The sequence below is a fragment of the Melanotaenia boesemani genome, chromosome 18, assembly GCF_017639745.1.
Source record: "Melanotaenia boesemani isolate fMelBoe1 chromosome 18, fMelBoe1.pri, whole genome shotgun sequence".
Taxonomy (NCBI): domain Eukaryota; kingdom Metazoa; phylum Chordata; class Actinopteri; order Atheriniformes; family Melanotaeniidae; genus Melanotaenia; species Melanotaenia boesemani.
In genome coordinates, this window is record NC_055699.1 from 18,874,432 (window position 1) to 18,884,744 (window position 10,313).

General features: G+C 40.5%; 1 protein-coding gene across 2 annotated transcripts; it reads right to left on the reverse strand.

The window, feature by feature from the left end:
• Positions 1-14: 14 nt before the first annotated feature.
• Positions 15-10,185, reverse strand: dcaf11 (ddb1 and cul4 associated factor 11). 2 transcript variants are annotated; one of them, XM_041967933.1, is made up of 15 exons: positions 9,983-10,185; positions 9,430-9,640; positions 8,484-8,611; positions 6,291-6,409; positions 6,005-6,069; positions 5,775-5,875; positions 4,311-4,457; positions 3,640-3,694; positions 3,260-3,328; positions 2,805-2,862; positions 2,409-2,594; positions 2,154-2,307; positions 1,824-1,976; positions 1,626-1,732; positions 15-995 (listed from the first exon to the last, which is right to left on the reverse strand). In XM_041967933.1, exons 2-15 carry the CDS (start codon positions 9,627-9,629, stop codon positions 855-857), a joined length of 1,683 nt encoding a protein of 560 aa, XP_041823867.1. In that variant the 5' UTR covers positions 9,630-9,640; positions 9,983-10,185; the 3' UTR covers positions 15-854. The 2 variants fall into 2 exon arrangements, with proteins under 2 accessions (XP_041823867.1, XP_041823868.1); XM_041967934.1 differs by having other exon boundaries at positions 9,909-10,185.
• Between the last annotated feature and the right edge of the window lie 128 nt (positions 10,186-10,313).

Below are 10,313 nucleotides of genomic sequence, written 5' to 3' on the forward strand. Positions count from 1 at the left end.
ATTTCCTTTATATGTTTAAAGAAAGTTCTTTTTTAATTGTTACTGTAAAACAGTCTGTTAAACATGGGCAAAGATATAAACACCTGAAAATTTGCATATACAGATAAGTGTGTGTGTTAGAATACGTAGGTCTTTAGTCCTTGTTTAATCATAGTATCACAAATATTCCAAACTTTTTAGACATATCACTGGGTTTTTTCTTAATAGAAAATAATCAACCAAAAATTTGCCTTGGAACAGCTGAAAACCTTAGAGATTGGTGGTGAAATCAGGGGAAAAAAAATACACAATCAGGTGAAGAAGTTGTGACTTCAGGCTACTAGAAAACAAGGATATGTTCAGACGCTAAGTGGGAACTTTAAATGGGACACAGCTTGTGTTATTTTTAACAGCAGAGGCAAAACGGATGCCAAATCAGCACACGGACGACTACCTAAATAACATCCCCTGAATGCACATACCATTAAAATATGATACAAGTTTACAGAGTTATCACCATCACGTTTCTCCCTGCAACATCCAACATTGTTTCCTTAGTGTAGCTAACTCATTTTTATCTTAAAAGCACATTAGGTGCAGAGTTTAGCGCTTCCAGCCTGTGTTTCAGGCCAGATCCGAAAAACACCGGCTCCAGCTCTTCTAAAACCAAAAGAAAGCCAGAACAAGGCCGAAGCTGTCCCACTGTGCTCTAATGTCAACATGGAGAGGCCTGAACGCCTTCCGAACAAATAATTCACAGCCATGCTATAATCATTTATATCCAGCATTGAATTTAAAACATATTAAAGTCTTATCAGTTTGGAGCTTATGAGCTTCATCCAACCAGGGCCAGCATCACCTCTCCTCCCCCTCCATCATGCGGTGATGTCATTCCCTCCGGCGTCTTTTTCTTCGTCTCTCGCTGTGTTTCTCTTTCCGTCAGTCCCTCTCTTATCTCGCTCCTCCTCCAGAGGATGGGTTTGTCTGTGCTCCCACATTCGCACCGCTCCATCCCACTAAAAACACATCCCAGAAAACCATCCAGTTAGTTTCTCTGACAACCTGTTGATCTACCGTACAGAAAGGATGAAACTTTATGATGCAGAGATCCAACATAGTATAGAGCCATGGAGGAATTATTCATGTTACAGCCTCCTTCATAAAGGGTGGGCCATATAGTGTTTCACATAAATTATTAAGAAAGTTTAGGGGTTAAAAGGCTACACAGAGATGCTGACTGCCCATCATTAATAACTTTTACAGATACAAACACAAAAATGTGTTAAAAAAAAACACCTATAAAAAGCTGCAAGTGATTCGTTTTAACTCAAAAAGCACAAACTTCTAGATATTTCCGCTTCTTTCACTAGTCTTGCTGTAAATACTTCAAAGCAATCATTTACACACTCACCGCCACTTCATTAGGTACACCTGTTCAATTCTAACTCGATGCATTTAGTCGTGTAGACATGGTAAAAGGTAGAAAGGGGATTTTGTCTGGGCCAAAATGCTTTTTAATGGTTTAAAAGAAACTCAAACATAAAACACTTTCCAGTTTAATTGTTGCTCAAGAGCTTGACGAGCTTCAGAAAACATCTTTGGATTTATTTTAATGTGTCAAATCGGCCTGCTTTGACTCTACTTACAGAGCTGCTGATGAGTTTGTCCTCATACGGGTGCCAACTGACGTCCCTCACGCAGGCATCATGGCCCGACAGTCTGGACACCACCGTCCCGGTCAGCACGTCGTAGACTGGAGACACAAACATTTCAACCACTTCAGCCTCTTGTAGATGAACGCAGCCTGTCTCACCACGTCGTCCCAGACTGATGCAGAAACTCACTGATTATTTTGCCTGTGGAGCAGCCGGAGTAGATGAATCTCTGGCCGGTGCTGAACTCCGGAGAGAAGCGGCAGCGGATGAGCGTGTGCAGAACGCCGTGACCGCGGTACGTCATCACCGAGGTGTCTCCCGTCAGCTTGTGCCTCTTTAGGGCTGCAACACACATTCAATCCAGTTTGTCACTGTGTTATCTGTAGTATCGGTGCATTTTATGTGAACACCTAGTATAAATAAACACATAAAGTATTGGGCCTGATACCTGATACTGGTATCAAGAGCGTGTAAGGTAAGGAACTCTCCTCCCTTTTCATCTCCTCTTAACTTCCTCACCTCTCTGGGGAACCTGCTGCCAGCGGTAATCCCAGTTCTGCTGGGTGACGGCCAGGCGGGAGGCAGCCAGCCCTTCTTTGGGTGAGAACTTCCTGACATCCCAAAGCTTGATGGACTGGTCTTTCGAGTTGCTGATTAGATAGCGAGCGTCGCCCTGTCAGAGTAAAAGAAAGAAAGAAAAAGAAGGAAGGATGAATGATAACCACGAACCGTTTGACTGACAGATTGACAGAACAGCAGCAGAGCTCCGCCCACCTTGCTGTGGATGAAGGTGATGCCGTCTCGGTGGCCGGCCAGCTGTCCGACAGGCTGCGGTCTGTCTTCCCGCAGCGTCCGTCTGTCCCACACCTTGCACAAAGCGTCGTCGCTGCCAGAGAAAAGCAGCTGAGACGAGCTGTCTGCGAATGCCACCGCGTTCACATCGTCCTCGTGAGCATCGATCTGATGAGAAGAAAAAAATGGAAAAATATCTGTGTTAGTAGAAGCAAACACACAGAGGAAACGGGAGGATGAAGCAGATGGTGGAGGTCAGCTACTGACTGCTGCTACCACCGCAGGGTGGAGCTAAAACTTTCAAGTTCGCTCTGCTGCCACTGACTCAACCTTGACCGCAGTTTGAGGATGTGATGCCGAAGCAGACAGGAAACTCACCTTCAGGGTTCGTTTATTCTGCTCCAGATCAAAAACATAAAGGCAGCCGTCGTTTGCTCTGAAAAACACAAAACATCCAATCAGATCCAGCTCAGGGTTCAAATGCGACTCAAAAGTTTACAGTAAAACGCTGCGAAAAATCTAAGCAAGTCTTACAATCTCACATCCAGCCAAAACGTACTCAGCAAAAGCAGAATGTGTAAGAATATGTCTTCTTTTTTGTAGCTACTAAAACCTGAAATTAGTTGTTTTATGTGCGTACTAAGCAGTCATTTTAGTGAAACAGTTTCAGATCACACTGCCTATTTCACACCTAATTTTAGCAATAAAAACGAGTCTCAAGACATCGCAGTACTAATTCATGTGTGAAAGCAAAAGTGTTTTTTTTACTTTACATTAAGATTGTTCATTTTTCCAGTGAAAATATGACATCTGTCAGAGTGAACTTGACTCACCCGCCCAGAATCTCTTTCCCATCTGTTGAAGCAGCCAGAGAGAACACACAGAACCTCCTCTCATCTGGACTACAAAGCACAAAAACAACAGAAGCATTACCGAATCACCACCACACCGCCTACCGCACGTCATCTGACAGAAAACATCTTTATGACGACACGCATCACCTCTTAGACAATGTTACTGTTAGTTTAGTTGACATGATGTCTGCTTTTTAACAAAGGGACACACACAGAGTGAGAGGATGGATGTTGGGGTGACGAGTTCTGACAGCATCATTCATCCAGGTGGTAATGAGGGGAGAGGAGGGCCGGCTGGTAAGGAATGATAGATTACCTGCTTCGTAATGTTATAAGTTACTATGAGGGGAAACACTAACTTGAGGTCCAGGGCGGTGTGGTTTTCACTGTCTCCTTCTATACTGCACAAATGAACTGCAGGGAGACACAAAGAGAGACGATGTCAGTAACTATTTACTCATAAACAAAGAGAAGCAGCAACCATCACACTTTTGTATTCAGTTTCTACTCAAGACGCATGAAGATTTCAGACACTTATCATTTATGACCTTTCCAACATATTGTTTTAATATGCAAATTTGTTTTTGTTAGACTTTGTTAAGACTGTCTGCAGCAAGTACTGTTAAGTTTACTCTCATGTTTAATGTATCAGGACATAATTAAAGCCAGATCTTAAAATCAATCATGCTACTTTATATCTTGAATTATTTAACAAAAATGGATCCACCTGAACTGAATTTTGCTGCAGTCGAGGCCTGACAGGAATTACAATAGAAAAAAATCAAGCTTAAGTCCCTGAAATAGAAGATAATACATTTTTATTTTCCTAAATCCTCACTCTAATCTGGAGGGAAACACCTTTAAATGAACTTTAATCTGAATTCAAACACATTTTAACAGAAGTGTGATGGTTAGTACTACAAATAAAATCCTGACTGTGTTTAGATATAAAGATTTCCACACAGCAAAGCAAAGGCATGGACGACCGTTCCTTCCACCACACAGTCAGTAACTGGACCCCTAGCCTTACTGTAGTCAGACCAGCTGGAGTAGAGAACGTGGTGAGCGTCAGGGGTGAAGCAGACATCCAGCACGCTCCAGCCAACATCGCGGGCCTTTACAGTTCGCCGTCGGTGAAAGCGTCCCCTGGTGGTGTCGTACAGGCGGATGTTCTGGTCTGAAAAACATTTTAGAAAAAACACAGTGGAAACATTTTAATTTCCTTGTTGTTTAATGAATTCTGACTTTTTCTTTTTCATTGTTTTGGGTTCAAAACAAAGATCACGACACAAAATAGAGGTGACATAAGACAATAAAAATACTTAAAAACACCAACAATTTCAACCGACATTGATGACGATAAACAATATATAAACAATATATTTATATTTGTTAAAGTTGCCGTTTTAGTTCAGAAGTTGTTGAAATAGTGAGGAACCAGTAGAAAAAAATTATAGATACATATATGGTTAAAGTTTATTTTTTATTTATGTATTTAAGTAGATTTTTTATTATTATTATTAATTTACTAGTCTGGATTTTTAGGACAGGTCCAAAATCACCTTTTGTGATGCAGCTGGATTTTCTACTTGAATCCAACAGAAAGTAAAACAACATAACAGCCCTGCTATGACGCGCTAAGCTGGGACTAGCAATTAGCCAGCTAACGGCTAACAGTGTTTTTTATCTTTTTCCTGGATGCCAGAATATGCAGAACTTTGCTTTACTTTAACCACAGAGGAACAATGATAACAAGAAAAACTGGATTAATTTGTGAACAGTGCACTGGGTTCATGCAGGGTCATGTTGGTAAGAGAGTTGGGGATCAACACCAATACCCGCCTCATTTTTCTCCTGGTGCTTTTACAAGCTTTAACCTGAGACAATCAACAGATAAACAACACATGTGCCAACTATGACTGGCCAGACCAAACATCTTTCTTCTTCATGGTGTGCTGACGCTGCAGCAACATCTGAACCCTCAGCAGGATTTACTCACTATGAGAACATTAACTCAACGAGTTAAAAATGGGTTTAACTTATTGTAAAGCTGGAAGGTTACTGAGGGTTTGTGATTTAGTTTTGGGGGTAAAATATCTCTATCAAATCTCAGGCTCAATGCAGTGGAAAGTAACAGGTTTGAAAAATGTTCTCCTAGCATCACATCAGCATAAATGTATTATAATTACATGACAGGGTGGCAGGTGGAAACCTGTTGTCCTATTGCCTGTTTTTCTTGCTTAAAACAGAGTGGCATTTTAGATCAGAACTCACCTCACCTTCAAACTTTTTTCTGTTCAAATGGTTTATTTCTTAAGTATAATATATTTAAAAAAGAAAAAAGGAAATATGTTTGACTGTCTCAGTGCCTGACAATGCTCAACAACGCCTGCGGTGATTTGGTGGTGTAACCATTTTTAAATAAACATCACAAATTATTCTAAGATCTGATTCAGGTCCTCTGGGTTCTCGTGTTGGAGGTCGCGTTATTTACCTTGGCAGGCAGAGAGGAACATGTTGCCATCCTCGCTGTACACTCCACAAAAGGCTTTCTGCTGGTACGTATCCTTGTGGGACACATAGTTTGGCAGGAAGCTGCAAAGAACCAGAAATTTTTCAGACTATAACTTGCTTAAATTAACGCTCAGTCTGGAATTTGTGATCCTACACTAATTGATTCAGGGATTCAGGCCCTTAAGGCAAAAAAAAAAAAAAGATACTCACTGTGAGCGGATCCGACTGCACTCTCCGTGGGAAAAACTGGAGCCTCTACATCTGCCCTGTTCCCTCTGCAAATAAAAACACGGCTCATTATTTATTACCATTTTTTTAAATAATCTTAACTGTAAGAACAAACTAGTCTGCAGCTTTTCTCTTCAAATAGCTTAAAAACAATTAAATGACTCATTTTAAGTGTTAGTAACTCTTCTTGTCTTTCTCATCGTCAGAAATGTGCTGGTGGTTGTGCTGCCTTCTGGTTTTGATTTGTGCTGCGTGTCTGCGGTCTGACCTCCGTTAGCATGTGGGTGAAACTGTGACGGCCTTTCAAGGACGAAGAGGCGGTGGCCAGCAGGATCTGAGTTCGGATCTCACTGCAGTCCACTTCGTGTGTGTCCGGCTGGGTGTCCACTACAGAAAGAGAACAATGTCTTAGTGGGCGTTCGTATCTGATCCCAGAATCTCCTGCAATGCTGCAAACAGCACATTCTGTTAGAAAGGCTTCATGCAGCACTGTGCAAAAGTCTTGACTTTCTCTCTGTATATTTGTCAGGACACTTAGAATTAGATGCATTGATTTACTAAAATGTGCAAATATGAGTGCAAATATAAACATATCAGGAAAGACAGGCTGCACATTTATAACATGTTTGTCAATATTTGGTCTGAGTAGCTTCTTTTCTTTTCTTTAATTGGTTAAAGTGGACTTCAAGTTAAGCAGCTTTTTAATGTCTGAATGATTTTTTAGTCAGTTAAATGGCTTAGAAACTTAAATTTTTATGTTGAAGACTGGAGTGAAAATGAAGATCAAGACCACTTTAAACATACCATCAAGTCTGGCTCCTCTGAAGCAAAATTAAATAATGATAAATTAAATAATTACATAAAATTTAAAAACACCTATAAAATAAAATAGAAATCTTAAGGGTTTTGATGTATTGTACATGCCTACCTAATTGTACACAATTTAAAATATAAACATTTTCAACCCCCTGATGTCAGATCTAATTTAATACAAGACTATAAAATTTTATTTAAATTATTTAATTTAAGGAGCACCACTTTTCCTTCATCCTTACTAGGTTTCTGAAGAAGCTCTGGTAATAAATTGACAATTTAGAAGAAAAAAAAACTTTTCTTTTCCTCTAAAGTATAAATAAATATGATTAAACCCAATTTAAAGCAGAAACCATGAAAAGCAGACACTTAAACTCTTTTTCTGTTAATAATTTAAAAGTGACCCTTGAAGTCAGTGAAAGGGAATACAATTTATTCCATTTTTATTACAGTGCCTTCTGCAGAACGATGAGTACATCTATCCACGGCGTCCACCCTGCTGCTGTGCGGCTTTACGAGCGTCTCATGTTGAAGTTTGAGACTCAGATTTCTCCAAAGTTTTTTTGGTCGCACAAAGAGCACTTCTGTAATGAAATATTAGGGCTGCACGATTCTTGTTAAATTATTTTTCTTTCAATTAATTCTCCTATTATCAACAAAACATTTGTCGCACTCACGTAAAATAATGTGCTTTCTTCACAGGACTTTCAACAATAAAACAACAGGCTCATAATATGTATACTGTAATAAAATTAATATAAATAAAATATGTATTATTATTACCTTAAATCCTTAATTTGCAACTGGTCTGTTTGGAGCCCTGCTTGCAGATGACGAGGCGTCCTTCATCATCATCAGGTGTAAAACCTGATGCAGCTGCATTTCTCTTTAACTGCTACGTTCACACTGTATGCCTTCATGCTCAAATCACGTTTTTGCAACTTATATAACATTGTGACGTCCATTGCTCACATTTGATCTTCTCCTGTCTCCTCCGGCGCAGATTTGTGACGTCTGTCTCACTTCAGTGACGTAAAAGTCGGATGAAATGCTTCATGACCAAATCGTTTTGAAAAAGATCGGATATATAAACGATCTAGTACGACATATGAAAGAGGCCCGAGTCGGCTTTGATAAAATCTGATTTGTGCTGTTGTAAGATTAGGTATGGGTCACATAAGGGCAAACAAGTCAGATATGAGTCATTTTTGTTTGCAGTGTGAACAGAACCTTTAGATCCACTAACAAACCAGCTGCTGGGTCCACCTTTCTATTATATGTCACAAGACTGACAGTGTAAGGTAGTAAATGAGGAAATGGGATTGGAGTAGAGCTCAAGTTGTGTAGTGATCAAGCAAGCATGTAAGAGCAGGGAAACATACATGCATGCAAATCAGCATAAACTACAAATCAAACCACAAGGTATTTACTCGTGCAGCCCTAACGGCACTGGTTTTACCATATAAACATAATGTTCAATTCAGTTCTGAATGAGCAGGTCTTTGCTTTTCAACACAACATTCTTTGTCCAAACTTCATCAGTTAAAAATTAACTGACGGATTGATAAGGTGAGCAATAATCCCAGTCTCTGTGCTGTACTTTTGTTTTCTCTGATCTAGTATGTCTCAGACAAGTATGAAGAACTACCTGGTGGATTGTAGCGGTCACCCAGCCGTCCGTCCCAGGCTCCATCGCTGTCCTCGTCGGAGTCAGAGTAAGACTGGACCAGTTGCAGTCCTGTGGCGCCGCTGCCGTGGACCAGTCTGACCTGGCCCCTGCACACGCAAACATATTTTTAAATAACCAATACGTCACAGCAGTACTAGATGATCAAAGGAATCTAATCTGCTTCTGTAAAGATGTAAACAACTGATTTAAGGAATACTGAGAAACAAAGAGAAAGGAGTGTCTCACTGCTGTCCTGGAAAAACACCAACCTGTAGGTGTACTTTGCTACAACTAACATTAACAGAGGGAAGGAACTACCACAGCCAAGGCTGACTTCCAAGTGTTGACAACCCCGAGCCTCTAATAATAACAAAATAAGTACACTTAGCCTTGATTAAAATGAAGCTTAAATTATTCTCCCTTAGCAGAGATGTAAAAACACAAAGTTTTTCCTTTATTTTCACCACTAGATGAAAGTCCTCGTAGGATTCAATGCAGATGTAATGAATTTAAGTCTAGTGCAGAAAATATTTATCCTGCTATTCTCAATTACATATAATCCAGTTATTTCAAGAGATGTATTTTAATTAACTAATATTATGTGCACATTTTGTGTACTGTCACCCAACTCATGTATGCTAAGTGAGCAGGAAATAAGAAATTGTAGTGCTCCGGTGTGAGATAATATACTGCATATTGCAGGACTATAAAATTGCACTGCACCAAATCTCAGCACATCACTACTTTGTGATTTCTTACTTGAACCTAAATATATTAATACCTCAGCTGTCTGTGCAGAACAGGTAGGGATGATGGCACATTTAAACTTTAATATCACATTATCGTGGTGAATTACAATATTCCATCTTTTTTTTTTTTTTAAATCAACGTGACACATAATCTACAAAATCCCCCCAAAGATCACCTCCTCAGTAGGTAAGCCAGCACTTCAGCTAAGTCAACGTCCTCCTCTGAAGCCGACTGTCTGTCTCCCTGCTGCCTGTCAGCCGTCCTGCGGCCTCTGCTGCTGCTCTGGTTCGGTTCTGCTGATTCTGACTGGTCTGCTGGGTTGCCACTGGAAGAACCCCTTCCACCAGACATCCCAGAACTGGACTGAGAGCCCATAGACTGAGGGCCTAGTACAGAGGGTTTTGGCAGTTAAGGACAGTTGTAGATGTACCTGAGGAAGCCAGGTGACGCTTAGACAATATTTACTGACAGAGATTAAATGAGAAAAGGAGCCGTAATGGCTGCTGGACATTACTGCAACATTACATATGCAGCAGCCGAATATATCAAGATATTTGCTTAAGCTTCTGTACTTTGACTTTTCGACACAAACAAACTATGTGTTCTGCCGAAGAAATCGATCGGCATATCTGCGCACTACGTTAGGTTTATTACCATTAAGGATGCAGGGACGAATTTCTGTCGAGCTAGCTAAAATGAGCTAACGACCTGACGATAACATTAGCTACCGTTTGACCGTCTTCGTGACAGCTCGTCAATCCAGCTTCTTGTCGTTTCGATGCGAGCTCGACAGTTAGCTAGAACCGAAACTTCAGCGCTGCCTGTCACACAACGCTGCTTTACAACCAGGAGCTTCAGCAGCACAGTGTTTGATCAGTAGGCTAACAGGGCCAGTCCACGAATCGCCATGTTGTTTACAAAAGTGTGAAAAAACCCTGCGCGTGGCCCCCTCCTGCACTTTCGCTGTCACGTGACCAGCAGTGCCCTCGTCAATATACCAATATACGAAAACAAACTTTTTATAATTATACCTGTTTCATATTATATATGACCAATAAA